Raw genomic sequence first — 25,197 nt, 5'->3', positions numbered from 1 at the left:
TGCCCCTCAAATGTTCATTTGTGACCATGTCTATACATGGCTTTCGCGGTGACATTCAGCACGCATCCTGCCAATAAATGTTTAAAGTACCTTTGTCTGTGTTGCCAGGTCTCATGTTAGCCTGCCTCATGTGGTTGTTCCCTTGATCGGAAGCAGTGAAGGTGCCTGGAAAGTGTGTGTTAAACCTGGCAAGGGAAAAGTGGGTATTGCTTTCCCTTTTAGCCCTAGGGGCTAATATTAAAAAAAAAAATGATGTAGGAAGAGCCAAACAAAGATGCAACTAAGCCATGCAGTTGGGAATAAAATGTTGGGTCCTGTTCACTCTTGGACATAGAACTTATTCACTTCCTCAATACCTCCCGTGCGCACAGGGTTTTAGAGTTCCCGTACAAGGGGTCTCCGTTTACAGGTGTTTCATTTAACTCTCTACTAGGATCCTATGCAACAGGCAACTAACTGTATTTTTTTCTACCAAATGAGACCCAAGGCTCAGACTGGTGAAGGGCTCCCCGATCACAGCATGAGTAAGCAGCTCAGCTCAAGCTACAACGTGGGTCTTTGGATTCCTAGCCTAGCCCCCTGCCCCTCTGTACCCACAAGCCCAGTGCACGTACACAATGGGTGGGTTGTGTCAACAGTGACATACACAAGTGAGCTTAATACACTCATGAAATCATCTGTGGCCCACAGACTCCTCTTCCTTCCATCACCATCTGTGTTTGATGTTGCCTTTCCAACTTGAAACCACACCTGGTGCTCTGTGTGCAATCAACCAAAGCAAACATCTGAGGAAGCAGAGGCAGCTCCATTCTACGTGGCTGACGGTTCTGCACTGACGTGGTGTTTGACCAACGTACAACATCTCAAGCGATCGGCAACTTTTACAGCGGAACTTTTAAGTGCTGTATCCTGAACTCATACAAAGGAGGGGAAAACCCCAGTTGTGACTCAGGAGATGGAATTTCAAGTATGTTTATGGAAAGCTGTGATGTCGCTGGGTTTCTTGGGATGGCTTCTCAGCCTGGCCACCAGGCAGTGGGAGCTGCTCCAGGGGCCCCAGCCCCCCATGGAGAATTTTCCACTGTGGGCAGGGTGAGGACGGGGTAATAACGATCCATTTCCTGGCCCTGTTTCTGGCTGATAAAATGACCACTCAGGCAAGATTCCTTTCACTCATCTAGTCTGATCTGCGCGGGGGAGGAAGCAGTCAAGACCTGCTATTTATCCAGGGAGAAGCAGGAAGTCTGGGGTGACTTTCTCAAGGTTGGGGACAAAGAAAATGAGAGAAAAATGAAAGAGAAGGAGAAATAAGAAAAAAAGTACCTTTTTAACTTTCTTGACTTACATTTCATTCTCTCGCTTGATTACATTTCTTTCTCTGTGCTAATTCGCATAGACAACTATTGCAGCCTCTGATATACTCCATGGGGCTGAGGAACTCATTTGGGGAGGCGCCATTTTTTTAGCCTCTTCCTGCCCCGTCTGCCCCCAAGAGGGGCTGGCTGCTCCTGGGGGCTCTTCCACACACGGAGACTTATTTATAATAAAAATAATCTAACCCAACACCAGAGTCTTTCTTTTGGGGCGCCTGGGTAGCTCAGTTGGTTGAGCATCTGACTCTCGATTTCGGCTCAGGTCATGATCTCATGGTTTGTACGTTCGAGCCCCGCATTGAACTCTGCGCGGACGGTGCAGATCCTGCTTGGGATTCTCTCTCCCTCTCTCTCTGCCCCTCCCCCACTTGCATGCTCGCTCTCTCTCTCTCTCTCTCTCTCTAACTAAATAAATAAACCTAAAAAAAAGAATTTCTTTTAAAAAGGGTTTTACTCGGGGCACCTGGGTGGCTCAGTCGGTTAAGCATCCGACTTCGGCTCAGGTCACGATCTCGTGGTCCGTGAGTTCGAGCCCCGCGTTGGGCTCTGTGCTGACAGCTCAGAGCCTGGAGCCTGTTTCAGATTCTGTCTCCCTCTCTCTCTGACCCTCCCCTGTTCATGCTCTGTCTCTCTCTGTCTCAAAAATAAATAAACGGGGGCGCCTGGGTGGCGCAGTCGGTTAAGCGTCCGACTTCAGCTCAGGTCACGATCTCGCGGTCCGTGAGTTCGAGCCCTGCGTCGGGCTCTGGGCTGATGGCTCAGAGCCTGGAGCCTGCTTCCGATTCTGTGTCTCCCTCTCTCTCTTCCTCTCCCCCGTTCATGCTCTGTCTCTCTCTGTCTCAAAAATAAATAAAACGTTAAAAAAAATTTTTTTTTTAAATAAAAAATAAAAAAAATAAACGTTAAAAAAAATAAATAAAAAGGGTTTTACTCAATTTTGAGAAAAATTGCTATAGAAAATTCTTTTATATACAAAGTTCAAGGAACTTTTTTGTAAACCAAGAAATTACTCAGTCCTCATGTTCTTTGTTTATAAAACAAAGGAAACGAATTATAGAATTCTAGAGCTGCTTCTAGCTCTGACTGGGAAATGCAAGTTTTCTATCATAGGGTTTGATTGAAGTAAAGTGCACGCTGAAACACAAACAAGACATGTAAAAAATAAAAAGTGTACATTAAGTTGTTCGTCAGCTTTCTTTCTCTTAAACTGTATTATCTCCTCGATGTTTTCATCTTCTCTTGCAGCCCTGCTTTCTGAACTCTTGAATTGCCTTTGTGTCTACAGTTGTGTGATGTGTCTCTAGGTGCGAGATGCTGGTAAGTGTGACGGGCGTCACACGTGAAGAGATGTGATCAAACATCCATAGGCTTGGCATTTGCCCTTAAGGACCAAGCTTTGCAACTCTAGCCCAGGACTTTGTATTATATGTCTCTTGATCCGCTAAGAATCCGGTCTCCTACTTTCCAAAAATCTAGCCAATTACATTCCTCCAGACAGTCCTCAGGCAAGGTCATTGGCTCTGGTAGCCCGCCTCCAAGACGGCCCCCATCTCCCGCCTCCTGGTAGTTTCACATTTAGGCAATTCCCTTTCAACGCTGTTAGGGGGCTGGCCTGTGACTAACAGTATCACCAGAAGGGACAGTGTGCCCCTTCCAAGATGAGGTTACAGAAGACCATGGCTTCCAGCTTGGGTGTTCTCTCTCTCATCACCTGGTCTGGAGGGAGCCAGCTGCTAGGTGTTGAAGTCACTGAGGCGCCCTATGAAGAGACCCAGGCTGTGAGGATGTCAAGTCCTCAGTACAACAATGCATGAGGAACAGAGGCCTGTCAGCAACCACGGGGATCCTTCAGCCTCTGATGACCCTCAAAGACCACAACCCCAGCTAATCCCCAGACAAAGACCTCACGAGAGACCCTGAACCAAGACCACCCAGTTAAGCGGCTCCTGAATTCCTGACCCACAGAAACTGTGAGATAATAAAGACGTATCGTTTTAAGCTGTCGACCTTGAAGATCATTTGTTACATCACAATAGATAACTACAAAGGCCTCTTCAACAATACGGGTCTGAACTGTGAATTTTTTTTTTACCGAACAGAACTGTAAATGTATTTTCTCTTCCTTATGACTTTCTTCATGAAATTTTCTTTCTTGTCTCTTACTGCATTGTTAGAATACAGTATGTAATACATACCACATACAGACTATGTGTTAATTGACTGTTTATGTTATCGGTCAACAGTAGGCTCTTAGTAGTTAAGTTTTTGGGCAGTCAAAAGTTATACGTGGATTTTCAACTGCGTGGGGGCGTCAGTGCCCCTAACCCCCGTGTTGTTCAAGAGTCAACGGGACCATGGTGGCTTTCAAACTTTCTGGCCACGACCCACAGGAATACATTCCGCTCAGCAACTCGATACACACATGTATACGCACACACACATACTCATCCGTGCAGATACAAGCATCATTTCGTGAAACAGTACTTTTTCCTACTACATATACTCTATATACTCTGATATCTTCTTGATTCTTGTTTTCGATTCCATCTCATTTAAAAGAAAATGGTGCTAGCGATCCATGGAACATACACAGGTCGTGAGCAAGAGTGCAGAAGCTTGGGGGAAACAAATCAGAATTTCTGGTCTTGCCTGTCACCAGTGGACACAGCAGAAGCTGTTGCCTTAACTGACTCACCCTCGAAGCCAGTTTAATTTTTTCAGCTAGTCCCTTCTGTATACAGTAGGTACCAAATTAAGTGCGGACTGTCCGACGCCCTGCACTTCATTGTGTTTGGCAGTAGGCGTCCGGATGACATGAGTTTTCTCGCCGCTAATATTTCAGAAAGTATTTTAGCCAGCCATAATCTAGAAATATACGATGAAAACCTCAGTGTTCATATTCCAGCTGAAAAATACAAAGTCGCTCTTGTGTAACCTCCACAATCCCAACTGCCTGTCTCCTACATGCAGGTAACCCCGTGCTCTGAGTTTTCGTTTTTCATTCCTCTGTATGCATTTTGTAGATTTCCTACATATGTATACACGCATAGGTTTATTTTCATACAGCGTTATATATTTTTTAAGTTTATTTATTTATTTTTGAGAGAGACAGAGACAGTGTGAGCAAGGGAGGGGCGGAGAAAGAGGGAGAGACAGAATCCAAAGCAGGCTCCGCCCCACGCGGGGCTCGAGCTCACGAATAGTGGGATCATGACCTGAGACAAAACCAAGAGTTGGGTGCTCAACTGACTGAGCCACCCAGGCGCCCCAAACTTTTTAACATTCTTACGTTGTTTACGTTTTTAACATTTTACTCATTTTAATTGCTGCATATTATTTCATTGTATGAATTGTTCCAAAACTCCATTGGTCCATTCCTCCCACCAACAGTCATTTAGATTTCTTTTCCGTTACAAGCAATACTCGGTGAACATTGGTATGTATTTCTAGGGCACATTCTCTCTTGACTATTTAACTAGATGTTGAATTTCTTAGGAGAACAGGATTGAATACATAAACAATCCTAGCAGACTGTGCTCATTGGTTTTATCCTTGTCCCAGCTTCATATCCCAGCCTGCAGGGATGAATTTGTTTCTGTTTACTTAACAGAGCCTTAAAGAGGGGGCAAGGAGTGAGGTTAAAAACCAAAAACAAAACCAAGAGATGAAGACATCTGCTTCTTTTTGAACTGGTGATATGAAGCAAGCTTAAGGAAATAATGCGATGTTAGTGATTTTTAGTAGCTGCTGAAGAGTCTTGACTAAGATCATCACGAACTCTTCTCTATGTAATCTGCCTGTCAGAATCGATGGGCAGCACCAACAGTTTTTACCCACAATTTCAGGAACAAAAAGTTGGCCCTGCCTCGGTTCATTCTGGCTGGGGTTGGCAAACATTTTCTCTCAAGGGCCAGGGTAGTAAATATTTCAGGCTTTGCGTGCCTTATAATCTCTGTCACAACTACTGAATTCAGCCTTTGTAAGATTAAAGAAGCCACAGACTATACATAAACTAACAAGCATGGCTGTGTTCCAATAAAACTTTATTTATAAAAACAGGAGGTGGGGGCGCCTGGGTGGCTCAGACAGTTAAGCGTCTGACTTCGGCTCAGGTCATGATCTCACGGTCTGTGAGTTCGAGCCCCGCGTGGGGCTCTGTGCTGACAGCTCAGAGCCTGGAGCCCATTTCAGATTCTGTGTCTCCCTCTCTCTCTGCCCCTCCCTTGTTCATGCTCTGTCTCTCTCTGTCTCAAAAATAAATAAACATTAAAAAAAAAATTTAAAAAAAAAAAAAAAAAAAAAACAGGAGGTGGGCCAGATTTGACGTGTAAGTGGTAGTATGGCGATACTTGTTCCAATCAGAAGGGAACAATGTAGATCAGAAATATGTACTATATACCCAAATTTTAACTTAATCTATGATTTTTCCCCTGTTGGACAACTATCCTAAAAACTGGAAAACACCTAGTCCTGTCGAGAGCGGGGATAAATAAATACTTTAATATACTCCTGATAGGAGTGGAAACTGGTACATTCATTTGGTTCTTCAACAGTTATAAATCTGTGAGCACCATCATGGGCCACATGCTCCACGGGATACCGCTGGACATAAAAATAAAATGCATACGCACCCTACACTCACAAGCTAGTGAAGGAGACAGACATTGATCGCTATTAATTGCTTAAAAAGGTGGTGACATGGGGGCTCCGGGCGGCTCAGCAGATTGAGCTTCTGGCTCTTGATTTCAGCTCAGGTCGTGATCTTGTGGTTCGAGCAGCGCAGAGCTTAATTGGGACTCTCTCTCTCCATCTCTCTCTGCCCCTCCCCCACTCACGCTCTCAAAAATATATATATTTTTTAAAGGTGGTGAAATGGATATTTTGTCGAAACATTATATATTTGTGTATTTATATATATAACATATTGACAGTGGCATAACTATATCTGGCTACAAACAGTAGCAGTCATTAAAAATAAGTAACTACGTGACTCCAGTCTACTGTGTCAAATACATTCTTAATCTCATGACGGAATACCGTGTGGTTTAGAGGACTGAATCCAGGCTTGGAGCCCATCAGACAGACCTGGGTTTGAGTCTCAGTTCTAGCACTTACTACGGGTGGGACCTTGATTACGCCTTTATCTTGGTAAGCGTCGGCATTCTCTGCCAATGGGGATCGTAATAGTGTTTGCTCCAAAAAGACAACGGTGAACATTACATGAAAGAGTACAGGGGAAGCTTCTAGCACAGAGCAGGTTCTAACAAACAGCAGCCAATTACACGTATTCACGCGACAGCATCTGTCGAGTGCCTCCCACGTTCCCAGAATTGAGTCCAGATCCGGACCCAGGACTATCATTATTCTTATGGTCTAATGAGATGCCACCCAAGCCTTGGGTCAGCAGGTAACTTCAGCAGGTGCACAGTCCAGGTATATGTGGTAATACAGACAATTCTGTGCAGTCCGTGGCCTCCACCTTTCCCCAGTGGTGGCCCTTCATGCGTGCTCCCCACCACCACCCTAGCTCTATTCCCCGTGACTCCTAGGAAGCTGGGATGGGTCACTTTTACGTGTGAACTTGACTGGGCCACAGGGTGGGGATATGCCAGATACATGGGTGCCAGATATTTGGTCAAACATTCTAGGTGCTTCTGTGAGGATGTTCTGGATGAGATTTTACCTTCACAGACTGAGTAAAGCAGATGGCCTCAGCCAAACAGTGGAAGGCTAGGATAGAACAAAAAGGCTGGCCCTTCCCTGAGTAAGAGAGAATCCTTCCTTCCTAATGACTATGAACTGGGACACTGGCTTTTCTCTGCCTTCAGTGTCAAATGGAAACATTAGCTGTCCTGGGTCTCCAGTTTGCTAACTGTAAATCTTGGGATTTGCAAGTCTTTATAATCATCAGAACCTCCCTTATAATACATTCCTTTACAAACAAACACAGATAGACAGACAGACAGACACACACACACACACACACACACACACACACACTATTAGTTCTGTTTCTCTGGGGAACCCTAATCTAGAGCAGTTCTTACCTGAACTGCTTGCTCAAGTTACAGGGATGACAGACTTCAGGTTGCCAGTACAGTTACGGTCTGTGTGGCATCCTCTGGAGTTGTGCAGTGCACAATCTGCATGCCCGTCCACTACAGCTGTGCTCTGATATCCCACCTTAACAACTCTGAGGACCCTCCATAGAGACTGCAACTTCCCCACCTCACCTCCTCTCCCAGGTTCAGGGACTCAGGATTCACGAATGTGGCAATGGCTTACCAACTCCAAACATCTCTGACACCTTACCTCCAGGCACACAATGGAAGCCGTCTCCGCGATAGCCAGGTTTGCACTGACATGTGAAGGAGCCGGGAGTGTTGTAGCAGAAGGCATCGGGGTGACATTGGCTTGGCTGGCATTCATCCACATCTGCAAAAGAGCCACCAAGCCCAGGGACAATGACACTTGTTCTGGAATTCATAGTTTATACAACAATTTAAACCACTTCGTCAGCTCTAAGGGACCCTGTTTCTGATCTGGGAACAGTGATTTAAAGTTCACTAAACATTACTCATCAAAACACAATCTCCCTGGGGCGCCTGGGTGGCTCAGTCTGTTAAGTGTCTGACTTTGGCTCAGGTCATGATCTCGAGGTCTGTGAGTTCGAGCCGCACATCAGGCTCTGTGCCGACAGCTTGGATCCTGGAGCCTGCTTCAGATTCTATGTCTCCCTCTCTCTGCCCTCCCCTGCTCATGCTCTGTCTCTCTCTCTCAAAAATAAACATTTTTTAAAAAGCCACTAACTCCCCAATTTCTATCTTGTGTATTTGTAAATGTGTTTCACTTTGATGATTAACATTTTCATGGAAAATTAAGCATGCAAAAGGAAAAAAAAAAGAGAAGATTCTTTTGCATATTATATAAAATGATCCTTCTCACCACAAATGAGAGCTTCAAAAATGTCTGAGAGTTTGGAGACATTATTAACCACTGACAGAAAAACCTCGGAGACAAGAGAAAATTCACATTTACTTTTCGTTCAGTAACAAAAAGTAAATATCCCAGGTATGCCTGGGTGACTCAGTCGGTTAAGTGTCCAACTCTTGATTTCAGCTCAGGTAATGATCTCACGATTCTTGAGTTCAAGCCCTGTGTCGGGCTCTGTGCTAAGGGTGGAGCCTGCTTGGGATTCTCTCTTCCTCTGTCTCTCTCTCTCTTAAATAAATAAACTTAAAAAAAAAAAAAGAAAGTACTGTATCTCAGAAATTATAATCTTAGAAAAGCTTGGACTTTTCAGAAATACTACATGGTGTATTATTAAGTAACTTTGCAAATCAGGGGATTGGGGTACTTTTTTTTTTTACAGCTATCTTACCTAAAATCATCTTTAAAAAGCATCTTGGCAGCCAACAATGGACTCACCTCAAGTCTGAAAGAATTCTGTGGAGACATTTACTCTCCCAGACTCTGCAGTCATTTATTTAATAAGGGGACTTGGCTTTTTCTGGAGCAGAAGGTGAGAGCAGACCAGGAGAATGGCTATAGCTATGTTACTAAAGAAAAAGCTGGACCTCAAGTCCCCATGTATACAAGGATTATCTGCCTTTTTGGAAAAGACAATCTCCTCAGTTCCTACCAGACAGCAGGGGTCTAATTGTTGCTGAAGCGAGCAAGTCACAGAACAAAATAGTAGGGGGAGGCTGGCGTCTTCTCCAGTGAGAACAGCTTCCAAAGGAAAATGCATGGTTCACACTACCAGAGACAGACAAAATGCAGCCCATTTACCCAACAGAGTTGAAAGGGTAATTCTCAGGGCGCCTGGGTAGCTCAGTGGGTTGAGCGTCCAACTCTTGATTTCGGCTCAGGTCATGATCTCACAGTTCATGAGATTGAACCATGCCCTGGGCTCCGTGCTGACAGGGCGGAACCTGCTTGGGATTGTCTCTCTCCCCCTCTCTCTGCTCCTCCCCTGCACTCACTCTCTCTCAAAACAAATAAGCAAACTTAAAACAAAAAAGAATAGCTCTGTTAATTTCAGGATGAGTTGGTAATTAGCACATGGAATCTTTTCGGGTTACACAGGGAGAAAAATCAGAGGAACCACATACCTTGGCAGGCTCGGCCGTCCCCAGAGAAGCCCGGCAAACAGGAGCAGGTGTAGGAGGACCCTCCCATGTAGATACACTGCGCCCGCTGTGGAATGTCACAGTCATGGAGGCCCGTCGTGCAGTAGTTGATGGGGCGCTGGTCCACGACAGCTACAAACAAAATGTTGACACGGTGTTTGGAGCGAGGCCTCTGAGTGGTCCCAGTGACCTTCTAAGTTCCCTCTGCATCAGTGGTTTAGTCCACTGAGTTCCCGGGAATGTGCAAGAACCCCAGACCTCTAGGCATCTTGCCGGGCATCATCCTCCGCTTTCCACTGGGTGATACCCATGGACTTCCTGTTGTCTGCCACCTGGATCCTGCCTCTGATGGTCTTTGCACACGGACACCATGGCTGCTCATCCAACGTGGTACTCACCCTCTCTGTCTCAGGCCACGCTCCATACCAGGCTCCCCCAAACCCAACTTCCCTTTCACCTGGAAGCGAGTTGGAACACCTGCAGGTGTATGTACACACCTCCCGTGGCAGTTCTGTCAGAGCATGTGAGGAGAAGGATCTGAGACTTCCCCACGGCGTCTTTCCCCTTGGCCCACCGGGCAGGAAGAACACGGTTGAACGTGGCTGAAGTCAAAGTCACCCATTTCCCATGAAGGAAGGAGAAATCAATTTTCCCCGTGCAGTGAGACAGGTGTTATAGAAAGACGGTGGGCTTTGCGGGGGGAGGGTAGGCGTCCCTGGGTTTCTACCAGGTGCATGTGTCCGCCACATGGCTTTGGGGAGATCACATAATTTCTCAGAGCCTCAAGTTCTTCCTCTGTAGGAATTAGTTCCCGCATGCCAAGCACAAGGAGGCCCAGTAGATGGAACTCCTGTTTTCTAAAGTGTCCTGCTGATAGAACTCATAGAACGAGGGCTCAGGAAGTGGGTGAGTGACACAGAAGCTAGCCAATAACACCCCACCTTGTTCTCTTCCCTCAAGTTGGAAGTCAAGGGCTGAGGTCTAGGGCATATTTTCAGTGGCTGGTTCAGGTTCTCTGGGGGTTCCCAAGGTACCAGTTAACTTCTGGTTTTAAAGCTCTAAGACCCAGGACAGAATCCTATCCCTCGAAATGGCAGAACAGAACCTCTCCTTCCCTCGAGGGGGCCCTCGGTGTCTGGATTATCCTACAGGAGGGCTTCTCCTCTTTCTCCTGAGTCTTCCCAAGACTGATTCCAGTTTTTCTGGTCTCATGTGCTTTGAGAGTGAGAACTCTGAGCACTGTCAGGGGATACAGAAAGGAGAGGATACTCTTCAAAGGTCTGTGGGAAACGAGAGGTTAGCAAAGTAGTGGTGGATGGAGGAGGTCTAGCCTGTGCACTTGGCAGCTTAGACTCCTGAAGTCAAGACTAAATCAACTCCCATGGGACAGGCGCCATCAAACTGAGTCTTATGGGCCAAAGGGTTGCTGGATTTTAAATTACTGCCAGCAGTCCACAGATATGTCTGGAAAACAGTGAGCTAGATGATACCTAACAAGTCCTAACACGTTCTGCTTCCTTGGACCCTCCTGCTGTCTATTCTTCTATTCTATTCTTTTCTCTAGGGTCCCCTCCCCCACCCCAACAAATCCTTCAGCTCCTGGTGTGAAAGGGGATGCTTTCAACAAATTAGGATCCCCAAAAGGTAGGGAAAATACTGGCCGACAGAACAACCAGGAAATCAGCCTCACTCTGCTTTCTTTTCGCTCTTCCAACAAATATTTATGTCATTTATAGTTTTTAAGCGATCCTTTTATAAATTACGTTTGCCCGGGGCCTCGTTTTGCTGCACCCTTCTCAACAGAGGGGAACCTTGGTGCAAGCACATATGGGTTTCGGTGTTCTCTCCCCACCATCATCTTCACATATGTATGCGTTTCTATAATCTTCAAATCGTTTCTAGAAAAAGGCAATTTATAACTGAATTTCTTTTTCTTAAAATTTTTTTTAATGTTTATTTTTGAGAGACAGAGACAGAGCGTGAATGGGGGAGGGGCAGAGAGAGAGAGAGAGGGAGACACAGAATCCAAATCAGGCTCCAGGCTCCCAGCTGTCCGCACAGAGCCCGATGCGGGGCTTGAACTTACAGACCATGAGGTCATGACCTGAGCCAAAGTCAGACCTTTAACCGACTGAGCCACCCAGGTGCCCCTTAATTTCTTAAATCTAGAAATTTAAGAAAATTGAATCTCTTTTTTTTTTTTTTCAGTTCCATGCTTTGCTCTTTATTTATATGGTATGATAAATGCATCCGAAAAATGCATTCAGAACCAAAAGATGCCTATTTCTTCACTCCAGACTGGGACTAGCTGTACATTAGCCACTTTCTCCTGTCTTAGATCAATCCCTACTATCAGAACACAGTTTATTTAGTAACACTAATGGGACATGCAGACCTGCTTTTTTTTCTTAAACTAAATTGCTCTGCAAAGTCAATAGTCTCTGACTCTAAAACTGGACCCATTATGTTAGAAAATTGAATCTCTTAAGTCATGTTTTTTTTCTTTATGGAAGACCATGTTTCCATGCCAAAGCAATTTTCTTCTTAAAGCGGTTTTAAAAGCTGCTTTCACGATTCCAAACGGTTTCATTCTACTTTTTTCATTTTAAAATAATGACACCACTTTAAAAAAATGACACACTTTTAAAAAAAGACACCAGGGTGCCTGGCTCTGCTTTCTGCAAAGGCCTTGACCTCCCAGAGCTGGTAACCTCTCTAGAACTCTGATCCCGCCCATTCAACTGATGGGCAGCTACTGGGTGGGATGGTGGGGCAAGTTTGGGAAGGAGAGAAAAATTGGGCCCAAATGGGAATTAAAAATGAACTATAGCTACAAGTAGATGGTATGTTGGGGTTGTACTTTACCAGCTCCTCCGTTTGGGAAGACAACCCTGGTAAAGGAAGGGGCCCTGACCTGGAATGAGCAGAGTAGGTTGGCTGGGGCTGAGCTGCTGCCACAACCCACCCCCCCCCCCCGCTCCCCCCCGGAGACACCTGCAGGCTGGCTCAGGCTGGAAATGAGGCAATGAGAGAGAAGGAAGAAGATGCCGGCAAGGGAGGGAAGGACAACTAAGGGAAAGAAGTCATGTGTTAAAAGGAAAACAAAGGGCAGGGTATAAAGAGCTCCAAGTGGGGTGGCTTCACACAGCCTCGAGTTACTTCCAGTTCTGAAAATAAGGTCACAAAAATGAAGGATTTATAATAACTTTTCCTAGCAATATGACAGGCAAGGAGAGAGGAGATGGGCAAAGGAAGAGAGGGGAAAGGCAAGGGATAACGATGGGTGAGGGAAGGTTAAGCCTAAGCCTCAGCCTGGCCCTCTTCCTGCCCTGAAGGAGGGGCAGGTGCACGGGGCCATGCACTGGGCAAAGAAACCCACGCAAGGGGTCAACAGAACCTCAAGTTTCCCCACGTTCCACACGCAAAGCCACCTATCCTAGAACCGTGGCCACTCAGAGGGGGTATCTGTGTCTTCATGTAAAGGTGATTTATGGGCTTTTTCCTTCGTGTGAACATACTCTGCACATTCTTTTTCTCTTTTTTAATTTTTTAAATGTTTATTTTTGAGAGACAGAGAGAGTGTGAGTGGGGGAGGGGCAGAGAGAGAGGGAGACACAGAATCCGAAGCAGGCTCCAGGCTCTGAGCTGTCAGCACAGAGCCCGACGTGGGGCTCGAACCCACACGCTGCAACATCATGACCTGAGCCGAAGTCGGACGCTGAACCGACTGAGCCACCCAGGGGCCCTGTATTCTGATTCACTGCAAAAGTCTGCATGCCGTGGACAAGAGAAAGTCAAAGGTTTACAGAAAATGCCAAACACGGAAGTCCACGAAGCTGCCCCTCCCATAATGGATGCCAGTCCTCATGAAAAGTTCATTTCCTCCCGCCAGCTCATATCCACTGGGCATGGGCCCCAACCCCTCACAGCTGGCAGGGCACAGGACCAGCCTCCTAACCTGTCCAAATTCTTTTCTCTTCCTTCCTTGCTGTGACCAGGACAAAACTCTTCCTGTGACCAGGAGAAAACACTGCTTATTCCTTATTCCTAACCCAGGCTTCCAACCCAGGACACAGTTTTCATGAGGAATTCTGGGATAGGTGAAATGGCCATGAAATTATGCAGTGATGAGCCAGAGTGATTTGTTTGAATGCGTTTAGGCAGACCTGGTTTCACCCCCTGAGCCATCCCTCCATGCAGTGAGTCTCAAAGGAGCTGAGTAAGAGGGGTTAAGAGCCAAGTGGGATGGAATCGTGTGGGGCCTCCAGGCAGTGGGAGAGTCAGGAAACCTCACAATGCTGGGACCCGTGGAGCACAGTGATCTTCAGGTGGTTTTCACATTTGTTTCCAAGCAATGGGATCCACCATTCAAACAAAATCTCGCCCAGAATCTGATATGTAGAGAAATCAAAGGCTAGAGGTCGGGGTGGAGGCCAAATCTGCCCAGGCTTCCCTGTGTCCTCACTGGCAGCTCCCGAGGCTTCTTCAAGGGCTCCAGGGGACACAGTGAGCCCAGGATCCAGTCTGAGGAGTGGACGCCCAGAGACATTAAGTGTCTTCCTGAAAATCTGATGCCTTAGGAGTAGACATTTGCACCCCACCTGCCTTACACCCTGCCCTATCCTCCGGTGAGTGTGCATGGCAGGAATGGTCCGGCACAGAAACCCACGACATCACGCCTCACAGCCATTGGCCCCACGACTGCACACTCCACCACCCAAGTCTGAGCCCAAATGTAATGTAAACGGTGCTGTCGTGAGAAGTAAACCTTGGAGGGGCGCCTGGGTGGCTCAGTCGGTTAACTGTCCGACTGGATTTCGGCTCAGGTTACGATCTCACAGTTCATGGGTTTGAGCCCTGCATTGTCTGCATGGACAGCGTGAAGCCTGGTTTGGATTCTCTCTCTCTCTCTCTCTCTCTCTCTCTCTCTCTCTCTCTCTCTCTCTCTCATAAACAAACATTTTTTTTAAAAAAGAAAATAAACCTTTGAATCGCCTTCATCTCAAAAAGCATGGAAGTCAAGCCAAATACACAGAAATGGTTGTTCTCTATCAAACAAGAAAAAGAAGTAACCTTAGCAGCAGAGCTGAAATCTTCACTCTGTGCGAAGGGGACCGGCTTTTCTAAATCCACAGATGTTTGGGTCACATTCAAAATTTGAGAACTGCCTGTTCCCTCCCGCCCTCGAGACATCACCTCGCCCTGGGACCTTGGAGTCTCATCTGAGCTTCAAGACAGAGCAAACAGAAAGCACACTAGGGTTTAGTGAACAGCAAGGAAGGGGCAATGAGACGGTTCACTGATGCCATAAAAGAAGAATCTGTTTTAAGTTGGGAAGAAATGTTGAGTTCAGATGGTCCATTCCACATGCTGCTCTCCAGCCCTGGAAATCGCCACAAATCTTTGAACTTAAAATTCTTGGAACCAACAGGTCAAAGTGCGGCAGTAGGAAAAAAAAAAGCGAAGAAATCTAAACAATCTGGGTCTTTGTGGTTGGCCTATCTCCATCGCCACTAAAATCATCACCAACCTAAAGCATTATTAGCCCAATTAATAGCTTTAAGTCACTCGCTTTGACGAGGTTACTACTTGTGGCTTATAAATTCGAAAGCCATGCACATAATGTTCCCAACTGGAATTTTATTTTATTTTTATTAAATTTTTTTTAACATTTATTTATTTTGAGAGAGAGAGGGAGAGACAGAGCATGAGTGGGGGAGGGGCAGAGAGAGAGGGAGACACAGAATCCGAAGCAGGCTCCAGGCTCTGAGCTGTCAGCGCAGAGCCCGACACAGGGCTTGAATCCACAAACCGCGAGAACATGACCTGAGCTGAAGTCAGATGCTGAACCGACTGAGCCACCCAGGTGCCCCTGAATTTTAGAGGTAAATCACGAAAAATTCAATCTAAAGCATCTGTCAGGTGCTCCCTCCATATGAATTTCAAGACCACCGATTATGGGATGCCTGGGTGGCTCTGCTGGTTCAGCGTCCAACTCTTGGTTGCAGCTCAGATCATTATCTCACAGTTCATGAGTTCAAGCCCTGCACTGGGCACTTGTCAGTATGGAGCCTGCTTGGGATTCTCTCTCTGCCTCTCTGTCTCTCTCTCTCTCAAAAATAACTAAACTTAATAAACAAACAAATGAAGAAACAAGTGTAATTGTTTTAACAGGTATTAAAACAATGGAAAGAATTAAAAGGAAATTTATAAGAAGGAACGTAGTGCAAAAAAGCTTATAAAAGGTGAGGGGACACTATTACGATAGCGTAGACAATAACACTGCTTATTCGTTATACGTAGGACCCTCTGGGTAGTTGGGGGTAGGGAATGAAGTCTGATTCATCTTTGAAAACTGCTTCCCTCAACAACAGAAGCCAGCACTCGCCAACCCAGCCAGGACAATTACCTGGGGCAACACCTTCGCCGTATGAACAAACGTCTTGGAAAGTTACCTACAGAACTTACCCACACACGTCCCCTCCTCTGAAAACTGATAGCCTTCCACACACTCGCAGCGGAAGGTTCCGGGGTGGTTATTGCAGATCGCGTGGCTCCCACACACCGAGGGCTGTTCTGAACATTCATCGATATCTACAACAAATTTTTTCAACAGGCAGACTTTTAAAAACTACTTCTTCAAATATCACCAGGTATAATGAAATAGAAGGCATTTTGGCCCTTGAAGGGATCAATTTTGAAACAAACTGTTCTATATTCCAAAAGTAGCGTTAGTAAATAGTGGGTTTTTTTCCTGGGCGTAACTTTCGAGAGAGATCTCAAGGTCCTCCTGCTGTAAACGTGGGCTTCCCGTGCCTGTCCTGGGATTCGCTGCTGAGCCTGGAGTTCACCAACACCAGAATGGTACACACATGTCAGAAAGATGTGCAGACAAGTGTCCAGACCGTGAGTAAGCCTCCTAAGTTACTGAACATATGTAAATATATGCTCCTCAAAAATATTACCTTTCTCCAGTTACGGTTACAAAGCAAAGTCAAACAATGTAAAGCCTGACTGTCAATTTTTGAATGTTACCTAGAGCTTAATGCTCTAAAAGGAAAGCTGTTAACTCACAAGGTTGTAAATGAACTAGCCGGGTGATGTCCTCTTGCATGATGATACCAAAGCCATCACATGGGGTAAAGTAGAACCAAAAAAGCATATGCTTTGGAGCTGGACGTACTGGGGTTCAAATCCTGCCTCCTTCAGTTACCAGCTTGTGTGCTTTTGGGCAAGTGGCTGACTAGTCAGCCTTAGCTTCCCCATTAGTAAATAAGCAAAGTGCTATTGACCTTGAGGGGTCCTTCTGAGGATGACACAAAATGGATGTAAGGCAGAGCAGCACCTAGGATTCTCAAGAAATGTAGCTATTATTCTAATTTTTAAGGATTCAACCTATACAACCAGCCATGGGGATGGATTTGGCCAATTCTAGGAATGTGGCCCTCGCATGACCTCTCGGCATCGGGGTCCAATCTAGAGCTAATCCCACAGGAAGCCTGGTTGGCCCGGACAAGAAACCGAGCTAACCTGTCATGACCCTGGTTACCTGTCCACTGATGGGTTGAAATAAACACAATCACACAAGGTCTTTCCCATGCCAACCTCATTCTCAGAGGGTACACGGTTATTGCCGGCATTTCTAGAACTCAGACATGTAGACAGATTTCATGACGGCTGAGAACAGACAAGTCTCTTCCACCTCTCACACCCACCCCACCCCCCCCAATGCCTTAAGGTGAATCTTTCACACTTGGGAGACAAAGCCTCATGCATCCACCACCTGGTCAGTCTCTTCACTGGTAAAACAAATGCCCCGCTGGCCTAGTGGACGTGGCACAAGATAAGCATCTTTGCCACACCATTCCCGTACCCACGCAAAACCCCAAAACAAATGGTAACAGCTTTTTGAAAATATACTGCAATGAACGTTCCTGCGACACGTTTAAGATACAAGGTCTCACACAAGGGGACGGCTCCAGGCACAGCTGGAAGGTCACGGAACAAAGCCCCCTCCCCCAGCAGCCTCTTCCATGAGACTGGGGTGCGGGCGCGGGGATATTGAGCAAGTGTGGCCTCCACAGCTCCATCCACCAGCTGCTGTTCCAACAACACAGGAGAAAAAAAAAAATCATTCCAGCTTCCACGGTCTCCATGCGTAACCCTCAGAGGACACTCCCAGCACAGATGTCTGGACGCCCTGTACAGACTGCAGGACTCCACGGCTTCAACGCGATTGCCAAAGCACAACGGCACAGAAGCAAAGCTTTTCAATCAAAGGGACAGAACAAAATCGCTAGGGGAAGTTTTCCAAGTTCCATTCGCCCCCGGAAGGTTTATGGCAGGGCAGCTGTGAGTTTCAAAAAAGCTATGTAAGTGATTAGGAGGGAGCTCAATCCCTCATGTCCTAGGTGCTACTGGCCAACAGGATGGGGGCGGGGCTCACGGGATGATGGAGGGGACAGTCCCCTGGCACAACCCACACCTCCATAAAAGTCTGCACATATAATCCAAGCAGGGTAACACTTTTTCTTTAGAGCAAGACTCTAGCAGTTTCCCCACTAGAAGTGCACAGTCCTTAGAGTGTGGAAACTCTTCCTAATGTCTAATTTAAACCCATACCCCCCCCCCCTTCTGTAAATTGAGGCTAGGACTTTAATTCTTACTTTATTGGAAACAGTGCATTGGCGATAACTGTCCCTCCTAAAATCTCACAGTATCTGTTCAAAGTTTATTTTTCTTATTGTATTATCTGGTCAAACTCTTCTTTGGGAAGACATTTCCTCGCACACAGCTCATTCTCTAACCCGAAAGGAAAATGCTGGACTATTCCTATAGTCACTGCTTCCTTTTTTAGTTTTTTTCAGAATGGCTACTTTTCATGTCTTTTCAACAACTCTAAATTTGCCCCTTTTATAAAGGCCAGGCTCTCTGAGGAGGGGACTTGTTCACTTTGATTTAAGGGTCTTGTGTGTGCTCAAGAGATGACAGGTTATCCACAACCATCTCTACAGACACCCAATCGAGAAACACACGGAAGCCATTCTGCCGGGCACCCGAGCTCTTGTGTTTTCATCTGGAGACCTTCTCCAAACTACCTTCGAGGGTCACTCTGCAGTGTCTCGCCAACACCGGGCTTGTTCAGGATGCCAACTGTCATTATATCCACATCACCCAAACTGAATTACAAAGGATCGTTCTCTTCTAAGTCATTTTGCAGGTCAAAATAATGCATGAAGTGATTTGCCTAATGCAATTTCCTATCAACGGCCTCATGTCTCCATGCATTAACGCTGTGAGGCATGTTCTAGTGACCCAGAACAAAAAGCAGCCTGACTGGGAATCTACCCACATTCCATGGTGCTAATCTGCCAGAGCAAGGGCTAACCCCAGAACAAAAGCAAGTCCCCACATGACCACCTGTCTTCCTGAGTGACTGCATCAGAGAGTTTTCTATGATAGCAATAGATTATGTAACGTATGGCTGGTTGTGCCTTGTGAACTGAATTAAGTGCTCCTTCTACAATAAGCTCAGGTAACAAGAGTGGAAGAATTAGCCAGAGGTCATGGCCCAGCAGCAGCGGGTTGGGGTATCTCCATGTTTTATTAACATTCTGTTGGCATATGAAGTTGACACAGGGCCAGGTAAAGACTAAGGAGGTATATGCTTCCCCCAAAGAAATGAGGGACCCCCTGCATGGTGTCCATCACCACCTTCACAGCCCTGGGAGATCTCTGCTCACTCGTGCTCTCTCTCACCCTCTCTCTCTCTTACACACACACACACACACACACACACACACACAGGACCATGCTTTTTCAAATTCGCCTGAGCCAATTCAGCCATTCAAAACTGTTGGGCTATCTGGGGACATACTGGAAAACTGATGATCTGAGGCGATCAGATCCCTTCCCAGTGGTATGTTCCAAGGAAGGTGAGCCTCCGATTGAATTCTATCCCATGTACAAAGCTATCAGCAGGCTGGTAGCTTTGAAAATAGACTATATTTGACTATATGAAAACGACTATACAGTCTGTTCTTTTAAGCACAGGTCCTGCTCTCCAAGATTTCAGATGCCCCCACGAGGACCTCACATAGAGTTCACTCTGCCACCCTTTCTGTTAAATCAGCACATGAAGCGTGCCATTCATCAGAGGGTTGGATTCCAGACCTAAGGCATCGTTCCCAAATTTCAGGGCTTCTGGGCTCACCAGATTCTTTCTCCCGAGTCATTCAAGGGGGCTGCTCATCTTTCTGGCCAAACACACTTGTGTATGCTGCTCCTGCACTAGGGGGATCTACTTCTAACATTCCTTACGGTCACCAGTGAGCCCTGTGTCACAGATGTCGGGAGCTCTGGTTGAAGCACCTGACTTCCTGGCACTAGCTGCCTCTGCTGTATGGACTCTTCACTGAGTCAGGAATCCACCAACTGGCCCTTGCTACTGGACCTGATACATCACGAACGTATCAGGATCCAGCTGTCTACGTGCATGTATTAAAAATTAAATTATAATGAGGGGCGCCCGGGTCGCTCAGTTGTTTGAGTGTCTGACTTCCGCTCAGGTCGTGATCTCACAGTCCGTAAGTTCGAGCCCCGCACTGGGCTCTGTGCTGACAGCTCAGAGCCTGGAGCCCGTTTCAGATTCTGTGTCTCCCTCTCTCGGCCCCTCCCCCCTCATGCGCTCTCTCTCTCCCTCTCTCTCTCTCTCTCTCTCAAAAATAAATAAGTATTTTTTAAAATTTAAAAGGCAGAAGCGAAAGAATGGATCTCTAGAGCTGCTGGAAGAAATGAGATGGGGTTTGCGGGACACAGGACACCAGCAGTGCCTGGGTTCCTTACAGGGACCGTTACATTATTAATGTTAGAAACAGCGCTGACTTCAGCTTCCCTTTAAACCTGTGTGCGGTGCGGCTTTCTAAATTCTACTCTGCTGCTCGGAGTCTGTGCACTGGACCAGATGGAAGAAGGGGGCGGTACCCCTAACGTGACCACAGGAAACCCAGGGTGTGGGGCTTAACCAGGCTCGGCAGGCCCACCGGCGTCTCCTGCACCCACGCTCCCTCGCCACACCCAGCCCTCCAGTTTGCAGGATCTGGATACCCCCTCCCAGCTCGCTTCCCATCCCCTCCACAAGTCAGAATAGACGGCTGTACCGGAGCAGGTCCTCCCGTCCCCTCGGAAGCCGATGGAACACTCGCAGGCGAACTGAACCCCGGGGCCGGGGCGACAGGCTGCGTTGGTGTCGCACCCATGAGTGCCGATGTAGCAAGGATTCTGAAGGGCATCAGGGGAGCCGTCTGTGAAGGAGAGACATTAAAGCCAAGTGAGTATTCAGAAACACCTGCCGGTTTTCCTCCTTCCACAGACAGGAAGGCACAGCTGATGACCAGGAGAACAGTAGTGGGTCCTGGAACAAGAAACCAGACTCCTGTGTCACCAGGGGGCAGCATTGGCAAACTACATCCCTCCAGATCCACGCCTGCTTTTGTAAATAAAGTTTTATTGGAAACCAGCCGCATGCATTCACTTGCGAACAGTCGATGGCTGCTTTTGCGCTCGAATGACAGAACTGAGATCTTGTGACAGACGCTGCATAGCTGGAAAAGCCTAAAATATTCACATTTTTAAGAAAAAATGCGCCAACCCCGATGCCTAGAGCTACAGTTGTCAAAGGATGGATAAAGGCACCAGCCCTCCTTGTCCTTTGTGGGGCTACGGAAGGATAAACGTGGTCAGCTGGAGAAGTGACCCGGGTGTGGGGGGACCCCACCAAAAATAACCGACAAAGAGAAAGACCTTAATACCCAACCCCAAAGATATGGAACCCCTGGGGCTTGGAGATTCGGATAATGTGAAGTCTGACGCTGAGATGTCATGCTCGCTCTCCAAATGCCAGCTCCTTCCACGCAGCCAGAAGCATGCACAGACCCGACCTCAGCCCCAGCAATGTGCTGTCACAGGCGAAGGGCATCGTAGGCGCTGTGCCTGACTTTCATCAGACTTTATTCAGATTTCCGCAGGCTCTGCGCACACATTCCATTCAAGGCTGAGCATGAGAGTGCTCTAAATGCCCTGCTGAAGCCAGCTGTAGCCTTTTGGATGGTCCGCTCTGTGGGGTAACCCAACGGGTTAGCATTCTTCACCCCAAACAGAACAATGAAGAGGCTTTAGGTTAGCAGAACAGAGACGCCTAAGCTAAGAATCACAAGTGATGAGATTATTTCGTCTGTCAGGCCATATTTTAGCATATTTTCATCTTCTCACTGAGAGTAAAACGTGAAAAGTAATACGCCAAAGAGCGGAGATAGATGCGCGATGCCCAATCTGAGCTGCCATTCCTACCCTTCACGGGACCGATGGAGTTGCTTAGCGCATAGCGCAAGATGCTCTCCTCCTGGTTGTACAGGACGAACACGCTGTCCACTGAGAGCTGCTGGGTGTTGGGCAGGGCCGGCCGGGAGGTGTCGTGGGCGCACTCCTGGAAGGTGATGGTCTGGCGCCACTGGTAAGTGTAGATGGTGGAAGGGGCAGCGCCATCTTGCTCAGGCTCCATCACGGTGTACTCCCGGGTGGAGGAGGATGTGATCACTGGGATGCGGTGCGGCGGGAAGAAGGGAGACAAGGCAGGGAGACAAAGGAGGCAAGAGGCTTAGTCAAGGGCTTTAAAACTATTGGCAAGATTGCCTGCCCAGATGAGAGATCAGATGCAGCAGGTTGCAGAAGGCCATGTATTTCCGTGTTCGGACTCGCTTTGCTACCTAGATTCCCATACTATTATTGGGATTGTTTGCATCAGTAATATGTATTCCTTTTTCTCATCACGTGCTCTTTAGAAGTTCTGAAGTCACCCAGAACCACCCCAGAGAGTAAGGTCTGGTGGAAAGAGCACACGCGGGGAAGCAGATACATCCGAACTTACACCTTGCACTACCACTCACAAGGTGTGTGATCACAGGCCGGTTACAACTGTAGCCTCGGTTTCTTCTACAACATGGGTTGGGGTGCGAATGACATAATGCGTGTAAAATTTCTGGTCTCAAGCGGGCTACCACTATTAAGATAAACTACCATCTATGGAGCATTGACCATGTGACCAGCAGAGCGCTAACTGCTTCATACAAGTTATCTTACTTAGGATTCAATAAATAGGGGCTGCTATGTGTGACCCTAGATTAAGCAGTTCTCCCATATAAAAAATGAGACACTAAATGGGTTTCAATAACCAATTTTTGAAAAATTACTAAAGTGCTGTGAGCCAACCTCAACAGAGAAGAGAGACAGCCCTCCCCACTCAGAAGAGCCTCCTTTTCACCCATATGATGAAACTCTCAACTTCCTATTTAAGAAAAAAAAAGAATAAAAGGCTCTTTATATTTGTGTGCTCTGATGTAGTTCATAACAAAAGCCAGAAGATAAATAAAAGATCAGTGTAAGCTGCCTCCTGTCCAGCTCCCATGTGCTTGTGCTGCCAGAAACACCATCTGGTCGCAGGCTGACCGCAGACTGGGGTCCTGTTCCCCAGCTCTTGTCATCCCCAGGAGAGCCCAATCAAGCCACAAAGCCTTGGTCATTAGCACAACCTTTGTGGATGGCAATTTTATAAGAGCCTTCTAAAAGTTCCTGTTGTTTGGCTCAGCAGTTCTATTTCTAGGAATTGAATCTTAGAAAAGAATCAGAAATTTGGTCAAGATTTCTGATGGAGATGGTCATTTCAACTCGTTACAAGATGGGAAAATTGGAAATAGCTTAAACTTCAGAAAACACAATGGTTTAGGGGCGCCTGGGTGGCGTTCAGCTCTTGATTTCAGCTCAGGTCATGATCTCACGGTTCGTGAGATCAAGCCCAGCATTGAGCTCTGCACTGACAGCGTGGAGCCTGCCTGGGCTTCTCTCTCACTCCCTCTCTCTCTGCTCCTCCCCCATTGCGCTAGTGCGTGTGTGCACACACACGCTCGCTCTCAAAATACATAAACATTAAAAAAAAAAAAGGAAATAGAATGGTTTAAAGTAATAGCCGTATGATAGTACAGACTCACTAAGCAATGTTTTCAAAGCCCACTGAAAATGAAGATATGATAATGTGATATAATTGCAATTTTACTTAAATAACAACTATATACCCAACTGTAGAATATGTAATAGAAATGCATCGATGTTAAATTTCCTGACTGTGTGATCATTGTACTGCAGCCACGTAAGAGAATGTTCTTGTTCTTAGGAAAAGTAGGTGACTTATTTAGGGGACGGAAGATTACAATAACTACAACTTATTCTCAAAAAATATGTATAATTTGTGATGTATATACACACACACACACACATATATATATATACACACACATATGCGCAATGGAATGGTAAAGGTAGCAAAATGTTAACAATTGGTGAAGGTGCATAAATGGCAAATGTAAACTGTGTTGTTTTCAACTTTTTTTGTAAATTTGAAATTATTTAAAACAGGTTAAAATATAGAGACATACATATGTACATATATACATACAGTACATACAGATATAATATCCATGCTGTACGTTATATCCCTGGAGACTTACGAGATCTATGTTGAGATATTACATGTATATGTTGGGGTATTTTATATATAAATATACACATATGTATATATACACACACACACATATATGGGGAAAAGGCTGAAAGGAAATAAATGCATTTAAATCTAATAATAATGGCATGGTTTTACCATTATGCTTATTTTCTTTTTTGCACGAATTTTCTACAAGTGTGTACTATGCCTGTAATTAGGGGAAAAGGTGATTTTAATAAGCTAGCACCCATCTATTTCCTGCTCTGAAGCCCAGGAGACAGTGCTGGGGCTGCAGCGGTGGGCGGGCCGGAGGCCGGGACTGCCCCCCAACCCCCTAGCCCTACCCCCACCCTCCCCCACAGCGCTGGCTGCTCACCCCCGGGGGAGTAGTGGTAGAGCTCTGTGTAGGGCTCGATGTGCACCGAGGAGCCGAAGGGGATCTGTGGCACGCGGCCCTCCAGCTCCGTGGTGATGGTCAGGTGTCCGTGCTCGTCGATGCCGCTGAACCGCTGCTTGATGACCAGCTTGCCCGGGTGCCCCACGAAAGTCACCTCGGCCTGGCGGGTGAACTCGCCTCCTGGAAAGCAAGGGCAGTCTGTCACCTTGCCGTCTGGGAAGCCCCCTCCTGTCAGCCCTAGGCTCACAGTGCTGCGCGGGAAGGAGGCCAGAACCTCCTCTACAGGTGCTTTAGTCTGATTGCTAGAAACGGAGCTGGCGACACGGAGGACAGAGCGGGGATGTCCATGCGGCCCAACTGAGTGCTGCGCATTGGAGAGACACTCCTTCCCAGCCCCACCCCTGCATCTGAGATGGGCTGGCTCAGGAATGGTGCTGCAGAACAGAGGACCAGCAGTGCTAGGTACCGACTGGGTAAACCAGCACATGTCCCCTAACCCCGCTGAGCCTCCATTTCTTGGTGATAAAGGAGTGATCCATTCTGCCTTGTGGACACCAGAAGAGGTAAAGGATGTTAAAAACTGCTTTGCCAAGGGCGCCTGGGTGGCTCGGGCGATCAAGCGTCCCACTCTGGATTTCGGCTCAGGTCACGATCTCACGGCTTGAGGGATAGAGCCGCACCTCCAGCCGCACCTAGGGCTCCACGCTGACAGCACAGAGCCTGTTTGGGATTCTTGTCCTCCCT

At 46.8% G+C, this 25,197-nt stretch overlaps 1 protein-coding gene across 1 annotated transcript in view; it reads right to left on the bottom strand.

The window, feature by feature from the left end:
* NID1 (nidogen 1) overlaps positions 1-25,197 on the bottom strand; it is an 83,202-nt gene that overhangs the window by 16,975 nt on the left and 41,030 nt on the right. Inside the window, exons 7-12 of the mRNA XM_042908467.1 lie at positions 24,433-24,633; positions 21,854-22,099; positions 20,665-20,808; positions 15,974-16,099; positions 9,488-9,637; positions 7,686-7,808 (exon numbers count right to left, since the gene is read on the bottom strand). Of these exons, the coding sequence (XP_042764401.1) occupies positions 7,686-7,808; positions 9,488-9,637; positions 15,974-16,099; positions 20,665-20,808; positions 21,854-22,099; positions 24,433-24,633 (990 nt within the window). The remainder of the gene's footprint in view (positions 1-7,685; positions 7,809-9,487; positions 9,638-15,973; positions 16,100-20,664; positions 20,809-21,853; positions 22,100-24,432; positions 24,634-25,197) is intronic.

Source organism: Panthera leo, chromosome D2, assembly GCF_018350215.1.
Source record: "Panthera leo isolate Ple1 chromosome D2, P.leo_Ple1_pat1.1, whole genome shotgun sequence".
NCBI lineage: Eukaryota > Metazoa > Chordata > Mammalia > Carnivora > Felidae > Panthera > Panthera leo.
This window is presented reverse-complemented; position numbering and strand designations above follow the sequence as displayed.